We start from the raw sequence: 18,990 nt of genomic DNA, 5'->3' as shown, positions 1-18,990 counted from the left end.
TCACACCTCCGCTTGGGGGTTAATTCCTTCGGGACCACCCCTGGACAATTGTCCGCGACTGCCTATTTATTTTTATAACCATATTCAGCAGAAACCCTTGGTTCAGGGACCCTCTATCCACAACCCGAGGACGCGTTCTGTGGCTTTGTCATAGGCCCTTCGGTTTGATTCTAGAGGAATCAAAACCGAACCGAAAGACTGCTGGTACATATAAATATATATTCAAAACTTTGAAACACATAAAACATAGATCATAGTAGTTTTTGAACACAAAACAAGCTAAATCAATCGTAAATACAGGTTCAATTTTTGAATGGCTTCCTTTAACTTCGCTTAAGCTTATCGTGACATCCAAAACATAATTTGAAGAGAAAAAAAGTCAAGATAACATAATATCTCAAATAATATCAATCTATGATGATTTCTGACATTCTTTTGAATAGTTTTAGAGTTCCCGATACTTATTAAAAAAGTTTTTAAAAATAAGGCCCCAAAAAAATGTTTTCAAAAAATAGAGACAGCCCTCAAATTAAAAGAAAATAAACTTTTTCTTTAATATCCCTGTAGTTCCAAGAGGGTTCTAGAGTTGTACAACCAAATAATTTCGAACAATTTTAAAACTCGAAAGGTACATAATTTTGAAAATCCTTGAATTTCAGAGAAATTTTTCGAAAGAGTTCCTGGAGTTATAATCAGAGTTCTAGTAGACATTTGAAGAGCTCCACAAAAAAGTATAATAACATTTTTCGATTAACTCAAATTCCAAAAACCTACAAACACTTTACACATACCCAGAAATGTTAAAATTCAAAATTTTGAGAATTCCAGGAGTTCTGATCTGAGTTCTGGTAGTCCCTTAAATAGTTGTACGAAAAATTCTAATAAAATTATTCTTATGTTTTCGGATTTTAAGTTTCTCAAAAAATGTTAATTGATTTTTTTGTAGAACTATTCAAGAGGCCACCAGAACTCTGATCAGAACACCTGGAACTCTTAAAATTTTGGAGTATCTTTAAAGTATTGAATGTTTTTCGATTTTGAGTTCATAAATTGTGTCTAGACTTATTGACTATATTAATGAAGATGAATTAGCTTAAAGTTCACAGCATCGACATATAGTACTTAACGTAAATATAACAAAATATTTGATATATTTGGAAATTATATAAAAAAAGCTTCCTAAAATCCACAAAAATTGCCATTTCTACGGCGGCACTATTTGTAGCGACTGACTAGAATTTCGAAGTCAGCGTGAGAGTGGGGGAAGCGTCCCGATGAGCTCGAGGAAGGATCAGGGGAAGCGGTCTTATTCGTAGCGGCCTTATTGACAGCTTCTATTGTAATTCATAGGTCTCCCTGCTTTACTGATCTCCCTGTTCGTAATACGAACCAAGAAATGTTTCACGCGGGTATTAGTGTTATGCTTTATGCTTCTAGGCAAAAGTATTAGATTGTCGATGGTAGACAGACTGTCAGAAGGATCGTAAACTCATATGTTAAATGTTTGCCGGGCTAAGTCTAAAGAAGTGTCGTATATTATGGGCTGCCTCCCCAAGGTCAGAGTTACCGTGGCCCGTCCCTTCGAAAATACAGGTGTAGATTACTGTGGACATTTTTATGTAAATGAAAACCGTCACCTTAATAGGAATCAGATAAAGATTTATGCAGGTTCATTTTTTTGTCTTTTAATTAAAGCAATACATGTTGAGTTGGTGGGAGATCTGACGACAGAATCTTTTTTAGGATGTTTGCGTACATTTTTTGTGAGTCGGGGCAAGTCAAAGGCCTTGTATTCTGATAATGCAAACAATTTTTCGGACGCAAAAAACGAGCTTAAGGTGTTTCACGATTTACTCAACTCTGAACAACATAATTTACAAATTAAGAGCCCTGGGAGGGCAGGAAATCGAGTGGCAGTTTATTCCTTTTCGAACTCCACATTTTGGTGGAATATGTGAGGCCGGTCTGAAATCTCTTAAATGTCACATGCGAAGAACATTAGGCGAAACGCTATTCACATACGAACAATTAGCGACTTATATGTGCAAAATTAAGGCTGTCTTAAATTCCTGGCTGCTAACTCCGATGTCATCGGAACCAAATGATATGTTCGTATGGACTCCGGGACACTTCCATGTAGGAAATTCATTATTAACCGATCCAACGAGAGATTTCTCGCAGATTTCGACAAATCGATTATCGGCGTGGTAACAAATCCAAAAACTAAAACTTGACCTGTGGAAGCTTTGGTATAACGAGTATCTTAACGAACTTAACGTAAAATATAAGTGGTGCACTGGTGACACATATATGTTAAAGGTAGGCACTCTAGTTACCATAAGGGATGATAACTTGCCCCTTTACGATAGGCTCTAGGTAGAATTATGGAAGTATTCCCTGAAAAAGATTCTATTGTTAGAGTAGTAAAACTTAAAACTGCGACCGAGCTTGTTGAACGAGGAATAAAAAAGGTTCCCCCGAAATTTTAACTTCGAAATTGAATGACTAGTAAGTGCTGACATCTGCATGAATCTGAATTAGAGTGGAAATTTTAATTGAAAAGGTTCTCCGAACTTTTAGACCTGTGAGATCACCTCGCGCGAGCATCACCGTCGGTAGGCACTAATTTGTTATATCGTAATCCGCATAAATTTAATTTAACGTGTAAAGTGAAGGTAGAGAAATTACAGTGCATTAAATAATGAATAGTGTTTTTTAAAGAATTTACAATAAATTTGGTCTGTACATAAATAAAAAATAAAGACTCCGATAAACTGCGTAGCCACTGTTTATGATTTTGAAACCTACTAACTTGAAATCAAAACTAAACTCCCCATAATCAAACCTTTCTGAATTCTGATTTTGTTGCCACATAAGTGTTTGACCTAGTATTTTAAAAATTAGTAAAAGTATAGTAATTATGTGTATGCAATAGGACCGATAAGGTTTATGCTTCAATAGAAATATTAAATATAATTTTTATCATTTATTTACAGAAAACGTCAAATAGTGCTGGCGGTATGGGCGTTCTAATACCAGTAATAGCAATTTTAGTTCGTCGTTTACCTCCCATTCGAAACCCTCGTCCTAGAATGTTGAAGATTTTCAAGGATTTCTGGTTGTACTGTGTCGTTATGGGATTTGTATCAGACTCCTCAAGCAGAATATGGCCTCGTGACTGGTACGAAGGTATTAAGGAAATCGCTGTAAAATCGCCCTATCTTGTATTCCAAATCAGCTCGCGAGTCGAGATGCGTGAACTTCAATTTACTTCCGTCGTCAGAAATGATAGCGTTTCACAGAACGAGCTCCAGGAATTACGAAACCAAATACTCAAGATGAGCAGCAGGTTATATTATTAAATTAAAATTTATTTTTATGTAGAAGAATGTAATGTTGAAGATTAATCAATATATATTTGAGAAAAATTTGATTTAATATTTGTTAATAGATCAAGCGATGTTACTCCTTACGTTGCCAAACTACAGTTTGCTCAGTGCACCTACTTATTATCCGTTTACTGGCTAGAAACACTGAGAGTGGAAAATAGTCATGAACCAAGTTTACAGCCAATTATGGAGTATCTCAGTGATACTGCATTATTGAAAGATAAAAGTGGTATGTGGCAGTGCATTTGCAGCGTTGGTGATGCTGTTTTTATCAAATTTAAGGACGTCATGCAGCGAAAACCGAAAGATGAAAAACGCGAACAGCAATTGGAGAATCACGCCAAATTTCTTTTAGTCTATTTTAATCATATTCATAAGCAAATTAGACGAGTCGCTGATAAATACCTGAGTGCACTGGTGGACGCATTCCCACATCTTCTTTGGAATTGTAAGGTCCTATGGACTATGCTGGACATTTTACTGGTAGGAATCAGTCAACAATCAAAAGTAAATAAGTATCTGGGACTGTTTGAATACTTATATCTCAATAAAAACTTTATTTATAGGTCCTATCTTATTCTCTTCACCTTGATCCTAATGAGGAAACACCTGAGTTGCAAATACCTGGTACACCTTATAGTATTCAACTGATAGAAACTGTCGACGCAAGAGAAGTATGGTCTTTTAAAAATTAAAATCTCTTTTCTCAGAGTCGAAGTTAGTATTATTCACGGATGTTTGTGAGTTTTTTTAATAATTATTCCTATTCCTTGTAGATTATTGTAAAGGATTTTACTGCAAGGTGTAAAGAAATTGTTCAGGAAGCAATGAAATGGGCGCCTCAGGCTACTCGTTCGCATTTACAAGAATATATCAATCGTATTCCTTCCGCTGGAACGTGGCCTTATGCTGGTTATGCGATAGCTGCTGATTCTATACTTGAATTTGTTGACTTGGCACTTCCTACGACAAATTCCGCAATTGTAAGATGATTTGAATTTTAAAATTTTTGTCATGTAATGCTCTAGTTAAGTTGTGCAAGTACAAAAAATATATTAACTGGGCCATTACACGTCAGAAATATCAGAATTTGCAAGTTTTTGTTCGATTTTGATCAAACTTATTGAAACACTATTCATACATGAGAAATATTTGAAACTCGAAGGATTTTAAAAATTTTTCCAGATTACGAAAGTTACGCTATATTTAATTTTTGGGTTGGATTTTTTGTAATTATCGTCATTTCTGGAACCCATAATTTAATTCTGTTAAAATTTATACGTATAGGGTAAGACCATTACTTATTGCCACCTTAAGAGGAAATTTAAATTTTAGGATATGAATAAACGCATAAAATGTTGAATTCTGATATAGTAATAATTATAGCAACACCAAAAATTTTAGGCCGAATACACTGGAATTTTGAATTATTATTAAAAATTGACAAAAACTGGGGAAATTATTAAACATAAGTATGTTGCCCGAAATGTTAGTGCTTGGCACTGCTAACCCCAGTTATTGGCACCCCCCAACACCACTTCTTGGCACTATACTCACATAACCTCTTAAAATTTCTGCAATGGCGTGAAAACGTTGTTGAAAAACAAATTGTGCATCTGAAATATTAAATAATTTTTCTATTAGTAACTAGAAATTTAGTATCTTATCAATTTATAATTTTATCAATTTTGTTTTTGGACATTTTTAGATACTCTCTGATGAGCATCATATCCGAATAAATAAAGTAAAAAGCATATATGTTTATAATTATCCCATCTTTTGCTTAGAACCAGGGGGGTGACACGATCTTTGCTTTTGCATTAGAGGCGCGTGTCAGTTTTGTGAAAAGCGGCGAGTCGTGAAACATTGGCCGCCATCCCTGCGACGCCTGGTCTGCCTGTTGTCTGTTATTGTTTTGCCTATAAGAACTCGTGACTTATCATAACTTTATCGTCTATTCTTCTACGAAGAAATGTGTCATGAAAATGGGGGGGGGGGCATCCGTGTATAGTTCAAAACTGTCGATCAGGGCACGACTCAACCCGCTCCAACGGAGGAAAAATGAGTTTTTCTCCGTTCCAAAAATTAAGGTTGAACATTGGCAAAAAGGAATTAAGCGTAATTAAATAGATTTGTTTGTTAAACCTGTCTAGGTTTAACAAAAAAATCCATTTAATTACGCTTAATTCCTTTTAATGGATTTGTTTGTTGAACCTATCTAGGTTTAACAAACAAATCCATTTAATTACGCTTAATTCCTTTTTGCCAATGTTCAACCTTAATTTTTGGAACGGAGAAGAACTCATTTTTCCTCCTGATGGAACGGTTATGGTGGTAAGTATTAAGATTTGTTTACATCGATGACTTTCAACCTAAAATAATCGAATGGCTCTGACGATGTCATAACTAAATTAATTCTTTAATTTTTAATATATTCTTCTTGTTTCCGTACTTTTAGATTATTGTGATCGCGTGTAAAATTCTAGTTTTAACGGTTTTTGAAATTTAAAACAGTATTGCAAAATCCTTACTATCGTTAGAAAAAATTTAAAAGAAACATTAATGATAGTTTTTAATTATCGTTGAGTTTCGACATTTATTTACAATTATATTAATTTATTATTGAATTAAAGTATTGAAATAAAATAAAAAGGTAAAATAATGATTTTCTTTTAGTCAGAATGAATAATTTAATGTAATTGTAAATAAATGTCGAAACTCAGCGATGATTCCAAACACTTTTATACCCCGTTGAGCGGGTTCAGTTGTACACTGATCGACAGTTCGGAATTAAACATCGATGGTTGTTTTACTGCATATTTAATTTATATCTCCATCCTTGCTTAGTTCAAGCTTAAAGTTTTTAAATTAAACTACTACGTCCAAAATATTACAAAAAATTCGAACAATACTAAATCTCCCATGATTTCAATCAGCTTTCATTCAAATGTTGGGCGTCGCGTCAGTGGCGCCAGTGTTTCCTTTTTTGTATGGCGAGTCACCCGCTGCTTAAAACTATTAAAATCAAAAAAGACATTCAAACATGGATATATAAATATAGTCAAAATAAATCGCCCACAGATTGAATAAAGACTTTTGCTATTTATAATAACATAGATTCCTGCGTAACATTGGAAACATGGTACGACAATATTATTAAACATAATATGCATAAAGATAATAAAATTTTATTCATAATTTAAATAAAAACAATATCTAAATATAAGTAAAAGCCCAAAAAGAATAAAATATGATATGAACAAAACTTTTAGGGATACGATTACCGGTGTATAAATGAAAGCTTAATTTTTTTTATATTTAGCATCTTTTGTGTCTATCTTTTTTTGACGATGCAGGAGTGCCAAAAGAATGAAACCCTTCCAAAGTTACATGGTCTGGTTATTGTCACAAAGGTGCCCACGGCTATAGACCATACTTGCTGTATTCATTAAATTGCCCCCCTCCCCCTAAAATTAATGAGTACATTATACCGAGGTTTAATTTTTATTTTATTGAGTCAAAAATTTGTTTGCACTTTTTTCAGGCAAAATTTCAAAATTTGTTATTTAAGGTTTTTTAATTTACAAATGTATAATTTTATCTCTAATACTTTTAAATTGTATTCAAATTTAATGAACAGTTCCAGAAATTTTTATATTTAAAAAAAAACCTCCCAAAAATTCGATATGGCGTAATTGAACATTTTGAAAATAAAAAAAATCTTTTAGACCCAAAATGTTTCTTATACAGGGTGTTCCAGACTCAAGTGTTCGGACTTATATGACTGTATAAAAATTAAAAAAATAAATCTAAAATCCCTTTTACAAAAATCAGTTGAAGTTTTATTATTTATGTTATAAAATATTTAGGCTGGGTTAATCAGGAGCGCCGTACAAACAGTCGTATGTGCGTAGGCGGGAGTCCAACGTAGAGTATTGACCGCTATTCCCCTAACGCTAATCCCCCATCGGCGCTCGCTTCGATGATACTGCGTTTGATTCTCACGAATGCGCGCATGTCTGTTTATGCCACGATCCTGATTGATCCAGTCCAAATATTTTATAATTCAAAAGCTAAGAAATCAACTGATTTTTGGAATGGAATTTTCGATTTATTTTATTTATTTTCGTACAGCTATATAAGTAAGGACACATGAGCCTGGGGCATCCTGTAAAGCACTATAATTTTACCAAGTTTCGTTAACCCTCATTACTCGCATGCGCTCACAATGACCCCAACATCAACTTCAGACTCCAATTTGAATAGAAGCGCTTTTAAATTAGGACCTGTGCTGTTACCTGGTAAGAGTTTGAGGTCTCTACTAACGCCTAAGGCTCAACATGATACCGTTAAGCCTAAATGCCTATGCTGCTTTTGTAATTGAATAGACAAATTCTTTATAACTTTTTGGGGTGATTCTGACCCCATATAAGTATAGTGCTCGAGATTCATAAAAATCAAAGGTTTTAGTTTTGTATTTTTCTGTACTCAAATAATCATTTCAAGTGTAACTAAATCGAATATACATGTACGAATTGGTTTCCTAACCTTCAATTTAATATTTTTAACATTTTCAGTCACAATATCATGTCTATCGTGCCAGCGTCCAATGTGTGCAAATCATCGCGATTCATTATGTCTTGAATGTGTAGACAAAGAGTCAAAATACAATTTTTTTTAGTTTTTAAATTTATTATACTGCTCTTTTAAATAAAAATGTAAACCTGATTAAAAACACTTGCATATGAATAAAAATATATCGAAATATTGAATTTGTTATTGGACGATTCATTTTTTTGTTTTGTTGTAAGTACACCTTGCACATGTTCTTCAAAATAATTATACTTTTTGAATCAGACTTACCTATACGAATTTTTTTATTGATACACAATATTAGAAGAGCATTAAAAACAAAATTTAGCTATAAATAATAAAAATTGTGGAATTTATGAATTTTTGAATGAAAACAATTTTTTTTAATTATTTTTAAATTTTGAGAATTTTTGAAGACGCCTTCATATAATTTGCATTAAAAAAAAGAAAAACAATCAGAATCTAATTTCTATATATTAAATAGCGCCTTGTCCATTTTTCAAGTAGAAACTATACATACAACCAGTATGACAACGTTTCAAAGTCACCTGGGTTCAATTTGACCCCATGTGAGTAATATGTAATTTTTCAGAGGGTAAAAGTGATGAGGGTTAAAATCGAAATGTCGCTTGCAGATTCTGATATCTCTGACGTATTCTGACCCTACTGCCTACGAATAGAATATATTAGATCATAAAGGAGCCATTCATAACTTACGTAACGTAATTTGCCGACAATTTTGCCCTCCCCCCCACAAGTATCGAGTTTTCCTACTTTTCGCGTAGTTTTTCACCGTTGTGTAATACTAGCCTCCCCCCCCCCCCACTCAAAAAATGTTGCGTAATTCACAGATGACCTCAAAGTCATAATAGCGTTTCTTTCTCACTCTTGGGTAAGACTGGTATAAATTTGAATTTTATTATAATATTGGTTTTACGGTCATTCTGAGAAGTAATGCGAGAACTACTTTGATTGTATGCTTCTGTCATGGAATCATGATCAAATGAATGCATGTGTGCTTCTAAAGTAGGTCTACCCAGGTTGACAAAAATCAGCACTTTTTCAAGATGTTACACACTCATTAGCGCCCTATGATTTAGGATAAGCTGTAGTAAAAGAGAACATCATCTTGAGAAAAGGAAAGATTTTTTCCATTCTGGGTAGACCTATTCTGACGTATTTATTTAATATACAGACTAATTCCATGGATAAACGATCTCGAGCGAAGGGTGCAAGTTCCTGGCTTCTTTCGATGATGTCGACGCGCTCTTGGTACGCCGGCGAAGTTGCAGGAATGCTTAATCTTGCTCGGAGTGAATCGCCATCTTCAGAAAACATAAATGAAGCAAGTCGAAATGCAGTTGCCGATCGACTGATCGATGCAGTTTCGCGGGCTTGTCACGAACGAAATGATAAACAGCACCGAGGTGCTCTTTGGCGAGCCACCTCCCTTCTGATTTCTGTTCCAGGTCTTTATTTGAAAACCTTCACAACGATTCGCATCGAAAAGGGAATATACCAATATTCATGTTTTTTTAATATCTTTATTTTAGGAACACATAGACCTTTATTGCATACAGTTGCCTGGTCGCACGTCGAACTATTCACTGATACCGCAATGTCCACGGCAATTGATTGCTGGCAATGGATTTTTACGACGCGTCCAGATCTGAAGCTGTGTTTCCTGCAGGAAATGCTTTCAGCTTGGCAGTATACTGTAGATAAAAGAATGGGTCTTTTTTCCCAGGAAGAGGAAGAGGTAAGCCCTCTTGCAGTGTTCGAAGGTTGTAAGCTTGGGCCGAATCCACCTGATGTGAAACCGCACGAACTCTGGATTACTTTTGTACTAGAACTCATAGAAACTGCGAAGTATTGTTGCCAAGAAACTGTGGAGATGATCGCAATGTTACTGCATCGTTCGTTACCGATGACGGTTGGTGCCCAAAGACACGAACCTCACTTAAATCGTCACGTCGCAGCTGTAGGAGTACGATTTAAACTTCTCTCCTGTGGGCTGATCTTACTTCAAGGTGACACGCTGCCAAGGTATTACGCATTTTTGGATAACAGCATTTTCAAGCAAGGCATAATTTGTTTTATAAGTGATTGAATAAATTTTTTTTTCATTTTCTAGGTCTTTAAGTAAAAACGTTTTACGTGAACGTGTGTACTGCAATTGTTTGGATTACTTCTGCCGTGAGCGTCAGAGTCCTACTCAGGAACCAGACCAACTTTTAGAAGATATCTTGACACTCAGACGCTTTTGGCAGGTAATGCATTTTTCTTTTAGTGGTGCTTCTTAGCCCTAGAGCTCCTTTCTGCTAGAAGTATACAAATTTAGAAATACTTACAAAATACCAAAATATTTGTTTTTTCAATTCTAGAACAATTTTATGATATAAGTAAAAGCACATATTTCCCTTAAAAATTACTGCGTTCCCCCAGTTTTAAATTTCTATCATTCTTTTATTTGTTTAATGTTTATAATCCTAACAATAAGGAGCGATTCTAGGGATAACTATGACCATAGACTCTTGACCATAGAACCATAGTGAGCTATCTCACTTTTTTTTTACAAAAATTAATATCAATAGAATAACAAGATGCTATATGTAGTTCGTCGTCTCCAGATTACAATTATGCAAATAAAAAAGTTGAGAAATCAACGTAAACTTGCAATATATTGCATCCAAGTTTCGGCATTCTAATGTTAAATCTTGTATCGTTGTTCTAATTATTCTTGCCGGAAAAATGTAAAAAAATTACTTTTCATTATCACTAAACATCTTCGTTTAGTTAAGCCAGGCCCCTACTACAGGTTTTAAAAATGTTGAAATCTCTACTTAAGTTTGAGTAAGTCAGTGAAAAAAAATCGCTTAAGAACGTAACAAACTTCACTGCTACCTTATTACCGGAATGCACTCGTGTTTATTTTCAGGCTTCTGGAAGAGTTACGTTCTTGCGAATTTCATTATTCGTTCTTCCACGTACCGATGTTCAAAAATTGTATAAACTCTCGACTTAAGGCGTGGTAAGGTGGAGATGATCGGAACGCATAGACTGGAATTTAAAAAAATTGAAATTTCAATGTCTTTAAATGCATGCCAATTGCATTTTTGTTCGACTTTAGTGCGCGAAAACTTCAAGGCAATAAAGTGATTTGTTTGAAATTCCTATAAGTTTATGCCATTTAATGCCAATTATTGCTACTCGGTGAATCCCTAAATTGTACGCCATGAAATGCCTTTCACGAACCAAGTATCGAACTGTATCAATGCTATTTAATATTGTCGACAAAATACTGAATAAAATCAATGCTGGCTAATGCGATTTAATTATTTTTCGGAAAAAACGCAATTGTTACGTATTTAAAAGTATTGAAATGTCCGTTTTTCTTAATGCCATCTATGCGTCCTAAGTAACTCCTTGTTACCCACAGGGTTGTCGCGACTCAGCGTCGTGTCTGCATCAGTAAAAAGAACTACAGCAAGTAACTTCACGAATCTGTTTATTTTTTCGGCATTTCGTCTATTTATATCACACAAAAACATGTTAATACGATGTTATTTTGTAATTAAGTATCATGCAATTTTAAGTTTCTACGTCTATTTACGACGTATCATAGCTTTCAAATAATTGTCCTTGTCGTACGCTGCAATTGTAAATATCGAGCACCAGTGCACAGGCTTTATTCGAAATAAATTACATTGTATGGTTATAGGGCTTCGAAATTATATTTTTCACAAAATAATTTTTTGCACTTTAGTCAGCTTAATTTCCGGCCAGGTATATAAGACCGCTTCACTGGCCTCCCGCCGAAAAAAATACTTGCCTTTTAAATTTGATGACTCCAAGAAACGCGAAAGAAACTTTTTTTTAAGTATTCAGTATTTTAAGAAGTTGTGCGATCAAAGAGTCATATTTAAATGACTTTAGATCATTTATAGGAAAAATATTTTGTTTGTAATAGAATTAAATAATGGACAAGGGAACAAATTTTTCTTACTTTTTTAATGCTTGGCAAAATTTAGAACAGCGTTAGGATACACTTTAAATAGTGTATTGCCTATCAAGTACTCACCCGCCTCCCTCCTAGTCTCATGATGTTTAACACGTATTTCCCATAAGAAAAAAGGCGTTTCTGACATTTTCTTCGGAATCGCAAATATGTACATTAACTTTTATAGATAATTTCATGGCGCATCCTTGGCGGGTTTTAATATTTTTCTTTAAGCTATCATGGATTGCTATTCATAGCGTTTCTTCGTGAACGCGCGTGCCCCTTCACGAGAATGGCTCCGAGCCGACTCACGCAGGAGGGCATACGTGTGCAAAACGACATTTAAAATTAACCGCCAACGTTAGCTAGAAATGTGAAACTTTCCAAAAAACTTCTTTGACTTCTAAGGAATAACTTTCGCGCGTTGTGTTTTCTGAAAAAATAATATCAAAAGCTTCCCCACTGACCCCTTTTTGCATCCGAGATTTTTGGGAAACTTTTTGTTGAAAATTCACTGTGCGACCCTGAAATATTTTTTAAAATTTCTAAATATTCTTACAGTTAGAGAATATGTTGAATGTTTTTTTTTGCGAAGAATGACATTTTCTTTAAACAACTTGAAAAGGAAAATTCCGACAACAATTATTTATTCACAAAAAAGATGCGCTATGAAATTCTCTATAAAATCCAATCTTTAGATTTCCGATTCTAGAAATGTTTTGAACAAAGTCTGACGGTCAACACTTTTTTGTACGAATTCCGCTATTAGTCCAGTAATATTATACCTTTTTTATAGAAAAAATTAGAAAGTTTTGATATTTATCGTACGTTATTCTGTATGGCATTAAAATCAAATTTTAAAAGAATTTTCCTCTGGCCGTTGGGTGGAACCACCCTTAGATCTAACGAACCCCCGAAAAATGGTTTTTGGGGATTATTTTGATAAAGGTGCATCTAATGACAAAAATAGTTAAGAAAAAAAATTAGTAAACAAAATAGTACTATTAGTTATAGTAGCTGTAGTAGTATTTTCTGGCACATACCTCGAAAAGTGGTGGTTTTTCTGTGAGAATATATAAGAGTTAAATTTTTGAGCAGAAAATTATGTATATATATTGCTAATAAATTTGTCGCTATTCAAACAATTGAAGGTAATATTAACATTTTTCCAAAAATGGATTAGTGACTCATTTTCACACCACCTATAAGGTAGAGTTTGTGTAGCGTTTTTTTATTTGGTTTCTCCAGGAGGCCTAATTCACTGCAAAGTTTCAAATAATTCTTACAATGTAGTTGATAAACTGCTATTAGTTATTATAATCATCAACCTTGAAAATTTAGGCACGTTACGGAACATTTTAATTCAGCTTTTACGCATCCACAACGTTTAACGCATCCCATTTTACAGGGAAACCGATCAAATTAATTATGCGGGATGGAGCTGGTACCTCAGTAGTGTACACTGGTAATACATTATTTTTTCTTCAGAATCGTCTAGATTAATTTGAGGAAGAATTAATTGCAATAAGTTTCGAAAGGTTTAAATTGTTCAAAGGTTCAGTATGTGCTAATGTGCCAATTAGTTCATGTGTTCATGAGGAAAAGGAAATGTAAAATCCCGGGTGTATAGTTCGAAACTTTGGCAAAAGTCTGAGTCTTAAAAAACAGTAAGGAGTCCATTTTATTTCTGACGCATTTGGTGGGTGTAATACATCCACTGACTTCTTCGGGTAGAGAAAAATTAAAACAATTACTTTGCGCAATAAAAATTAATCCTTTCAGGATATTGCAAAAACGTTAAAAACCCCAATTCCACTCACTCTGTAGTAGCAGCTGCTGGAGAGCAATTTATTCTTGTATTATACAAGGCTAAATAAGCCTTCTGAAACAAGTTTAAACAAATGCAGTTACGTATGCTTCAACAAATCTGTGCTTCTTCCATTTATGCTGTATCTTTATTTGGGCTTCCTCTAACTTACGCAGCTGCTCGACAACACTCTTATTGAGTCTATCATCAGATTCAAACATGACGAAGTAAGTTTTTAGAATCAGAACTGTGGGGTTGGAAAAGAGGCAAAAATAGGTTATTACCAGTTTATACTACTGAGACACCAGCTGCATCGAACATAATAAATTTGATTGTTTGGTCCTGTAAAATGGAATGCGGTAAAAGTCGTGGATGCGTAAAAGATGGATTAAAATGTTCCGTAATGTGACTAAATTTTCAAGGCACTCTACCTCATAAGTGGTGTGAAATTAGTCACTGATTCATTTTCGGAAAAATGTAGATATTATCTTTAATTGTTTAAATAACGACAAATTGATTAGCAATATTTATAGGTCTTTCTTTGCTCAACAATTATTGCTATTAAAAAATTCATTGCTTCGAAAGTATTTGACTACCTACTCCCAATTTTTTACCAGATAAAAAAAATAAAAAACAGGTCCAAATTGAAAAAATCCTTTTGTTTATAAATATTTGATTTATATTATTAAATAAATAATTAAAGCTGACTTTAGTATACTTTATTCCAAAATTTGTGGAAAGGCCCACATTACATCTTCTGTATGAATTTTCATATATTTGTTTAACATTACAGTATAAGCAATTGAAAAAGGTACTTTTTTATGAACATACAATTTTTTTTAATCTTCTAGAAAACTGCGTGTCATATTGAAATCGAAAAATATGTAATAAATATTTTTGAGTGTTAAATAAAAAAAAAAATATTTTACGTAAAAAATAATTCGGGTGGCCAATATTGTATCGAATTTCCCATAAGTTTGTAGTAGTAGCAGTAATAGTAGCGGTAGTAGGAATAGTAGTATTTATTTGCACATACCTCGAAAAGGGGTGGAGTACCTTGAAGTACCTTGAGAGTACCTTGAAAATTTAGACACATTACGGAACATTTTAATCCAGCTTTTACGCATCCACGACATTTACCGCCTCCCATTATACAGGAACAAACTATAAAATTCATTATGTTCGATGGAGCTAGTGCCTCAGTAGTATAAACTGCTTTCGTATCGAAATTTTTTTTTAATGTCACAAAATTGGTCCACAAAAGTGCACAAACATGTTGAACTTTAAAAAAATGGAAAACAACAACATTGAAATTCAAGATGGATGCCTAAAAATGGCGAATTAAAAAAAAAGAAATAGTTATTTCTACCCTCAAGTGACAGCAATGAATTTGACTATTACCCAAAAAACCTATTTATTTTTGTCATGGTTTTTCGGGTCACTTATTACAAATCTGGCTACGAATCCGGCGTCAAATTTGCAAAATAAATGTGTTTAAACAATTTTTTAACAAATTGTTGCAATATTAAAGTTTTTGCAACATGCATATGCTTTCGTTTGTTTTTGTGTCCGCTGAGTACGAATCTGGTGTCAAATTCGCAAAATAATTGTGTTAAAACCATTTTTTAACCAATTGTTGCAATATTCCTTTCTGTCAGCCGCCGTATTTAACGTTTACCAACTGTCACCGTGTGGAGGTCGAAGGATAGTTGTGGATGGGTAAAAGCTGGATTAAAATGTTCCGTAACGTGCCTAAATTTTCAAGGTTGATGATCATAACAACTAATAGCAGTTTCTCAACTACATTGTAACAATTATTTGAAACTTTGCAGTGAATTAGGCCCCCTGGGGAAACCAAATGAAAGAACGCTACACAAACTCTACCTTATAGGTGGTGTGAAAATGAGTCACTAATCCATTTTCGGAAAAATGTTAATATTACCTACAATTATTTGAATAGCGACAAATTTATTAGGAATATTTATACAAAATTGTTTGTTTGGTTTTTAGTTCGCACCAGATTTTAAAAGGTTACAAAATATTTAAAGGCATTTCAACTTTTCACAAAGATATCACGGATTTCGAAGATTTCAAAAATGCCCGCACACCATATATCGAAGATTTCACAAACATTTTAAACGATTTTAAAAGGTTGCACATAATTTTAGAAAATATTAAATTATTTCGCATAAATTTCCAAAAAATTTCAAACATTTCATAAAGATTCCAAGGAATTTAAATATTTTAAAAATTTGTGTACAGTTTGTATACAAGCGAATAAAAGTAAAATATCGCTGCCCTAAATGAATTCTGAATATTTATGTATGCATACATACAAACATAAATACATCCGCAACACAAACATGCATACACACATACATACTACTATCATTCAATTAAAAAAAATTTTTTGTTCTGGTAGAAAATGAATCCTTTTGGTTTAAAATCGATCTTTTTTCGTTAAAGATTGAACTATTTGGAAACAAATTTATCTGTTTTGATACAGTTTTTAAAATTTTAGAATTTTGTTGAAAATTCGTCATTCTTGGTACAAAAATCAACTTCCTAATTGAAATTTCATATTTTTTCGAGGATGCTATTATTTTGTTAAAAATTCCTTTTTTTTGTGAAAAATTAATTTATTTAAGCAAAAATTCGATTATACCATTTTTAATATAAAAATGATATTTGTCTTTTTTATTTGAAAATTCAACTATTTGTTTAAAACTGCACATATATTGTTGAAAATTCGTTTTTTTGGTAGGAAATTAGTCCTCTTGGTTGAAAATTTATCTTTGTGATTAAGAAAAAAATTATTAAGTTGCACATTCCTTTTTTTTTGTGATAAATACTAAATTCTTTAACTAAAAATTGAACTATCCCACTTTCGGTGAAACATTGAAATTTTGAATTACAAATTGATATTTTTTTGTTGAAAATTCAATTATTTGTTTTACACATCTTTTTTAATATAAAATTAATCTTCTTGGTTGAAAATTCATCTGTTGGTTTGAAACTTCAGCTATGTATTATTAAATTTATCTATTTTAATATATTTCAACTAATTTGTTGAAAATTAAATTGTTTGTTGTTAAGTATTAATTCTTTTGACTAAAAAGGAATATTCCTATTTTTGGTTGTATATATTTATATTTTTAATTAATAAGTACACAATTTTAGGATAAAAAAGTATTTTAGTTAAAAATTCGTCTTTTTGGTAGAAAATTAATTTTCATTGTTAAAATCTTATCTTGTGTATTAAGGATTCAACTTTTTTTTTAGTTTATTAAAAATTAATGTCTTTAAGGAAATTTTTCATTGCATCATTGTTGGTTGAAAACTAATCGTTTTCGATTACGCTGGTTTTTATTTAATTTATATTATTATTATATTTATTATATATTATATTTATATTTAATTAATCTGGTTCTTATTATTTTTAACATAGATGTCCAAATTCGATTTTTTATTGTCTTATATGGGAAAAAAACATCTTGCATAATTTACTATAAAAAAAAGTTTATCGCTGAGAGATTCTGCTGAATAATGTATAGGACCTGCTTGATTTTAAGTCAATTCTATCTTATTCTAAATACTTGTTAGAATATTGTTCTTGGATTGGAAATTAATTTAGTTTAAAAGAATTTACATCTATATAAGGTTTCTTACAATTTATAATAATAATTTTCGTAAAAACAAATTATTTGAAACATAACAAAAAGGAATAAAATAATAAAAAATGTAATATAATAATAAATATAAATATAATAAAATAATATAATTTAATAAAAAAAATGTTAATAGAAAATTAATCTTTGAACTCATCTTTTCTGTTAAAACTTATACTATTTGGTATCAAGTTCATCGCTTTTAATTAAAATTTGAAATAATCTGTTTAGGATTTGATATTTTTCATTGAAAATTGATCTTTTTTCATTAAAAATGGAATTCTTTTTTTCCGAAAAGCAAGTATCTGAAGACACTTCTAAAAGGATTCATCATTGAATTGCACTAACTTTCCGTCACATTCCTCACAAATATAACACTTCATTTTAACTTTTACGCCAAGTGGACACCGAACTAAACAAGACTAGACTAAACAGCGTAACTAAATACCGTAAAGAATCACCGTAAACCGAAACCCTTAGATACTTTCTCCAATGCACCGCACCCACGCAGCAGCCCTGTTCCCCAACGAAGATGAAGCTTCTTCTTACGGTAGCCTCCCGTCTACAATATTACAGCGAAAGCAGATAAATTCGGCAACAAAATAGGTCTGCGGCATATTTATGTTACCTTGAGTCTTGGCAGGCTGAGTTTTTCGTGTACAGAAGGCTTTCACCTTTTATTTAGTTTTTATCTTATCGCGTTCCTTAGCATACATTGAAAGTTACCTGCAATCACGCCCTTTAGGCCTACCTGCCGGGGGTTCTTGAGCAGGTGAAGGGTGGCAGTCACTCATTTTCTAAAAGCACTAATTGCCCCCCACAATGTGGAAGAGATTTCATTGCGTTCAGATACACTAGGTGATTATTGAATGAATTTGCCGATAACAGTCCAATTTTACCATACCTATGACCGACTTGGAACTGGCAGGCGGGTAGTTTCTTAATCGCCTACGTGTCTATTCCTTAGAAATCAAAGAAGTTTTTTTTGGAAAGTTTTACATTTCTAGCTACTGTTGGCGTTTATTTTTAAATGTCTTTTTGCAAACATACGCGCTCCTGCGTAAGTCGGCTCGGAGCCATTCTCGTGAAGGGGCACGTGCGTTGACGAAAAAACGATATGAATAGCAATTCTTGATAGCTAGGATTTTTAAACTTTCAAAAAAGCGTCTTTTGCTTCTAAGGAACAACTTTCTCGGTTTGAGTTTTCTCAAAAGATCATATTAAAAACATTCTCACAGTCGTAGAATATATTGGAGTATGTTGCATACAAATTTTAAAGAAAAATATTAAAACCTGCCAAGCATTCGGCGAGAAAAATTTAAAAAATCAACTAAATTTTGTTGCGGAAAATAAGAATTTCTTTGAATAACTCGAAAAGAAAAATTTCTACAATAATTAATTATTTACAAAATAGATGCGCCAAAAAATTATCTATAAAAGCTTACCTTCAGATTTGCGATTCCGAAGAAAATGTCAGAAACGCTTTTTTTTCTTATAGGTCATACTTGTTAAACATCATCAGACTTGCGCTAA

The 18,990-nt window shown here is 32.9% G+C and overlaps 1 protein-coding gene across 4 annotated transcripts in view; it reads left to right on the top strand.

The window, feature by feature from the left end:
- LOC117169281 (phosphatidylinositol 4-kinase alpha) overlaps positions 1 to 18,990 on the top strand; it is a 215,076-nt gene that overhangs the window by 68,207 nt on the left and 127,879 nt on the right. For all 4 annotated transcript variants that reach the window (XM_033355575.1, XM_033355577.1, XM_033355578.1 and 1 more), the window contains 7 exons: positions 2,997 to 3,349; positions 3,452 to 3,872; positions 3,956 to 4,063; positions 4,166 to 4,372; positions 9,178 to 9,451; positions 9,536 to 10,028; positions 10,117 to 10,252. In XM_033355575.1, the coding sequence (XP_033211466.1) occupies positions 2,997 to 3,349; positions 3,452 to 3,872; positions 3,956 to 4,063; positions 4,166 to 4,372; positions 9,178 to 9,451; positions 9,536 to 10,028; positions 10,117 to 10,252 (1,992 nt within the window). The remainder of the gene's footprint in view (positions 1 to 2,996; positions 3,350 to 3,451; positions 3,873 to 3,955; positions 4,064 to 4,165; positions 4,373 to 9,177; positions 9,452 to 9,535; positions 10,029 to 10,116; positions 10,253 to 18,990) is intronic.

Source organism: Belonocnema kinseyi, chromosome 3 (genome assembly GCF_010883055.1).
Source record: "Belonocnema kinseyi isolate 2016_QV_RU_SX_M_011 chromosome 3, B_treatae_v1, whole genome shotgun sequence".
Taxonomy (NCBI): Eukaryota; Metazoa; Arthropoda; class Insecta; order Hymenoptera; family Cynipidae; genus Belonocnema; species Belonocnema kinseyi.
This window is presented reverse-complemented; position numbering and strand designations above follow the sequence as displayed.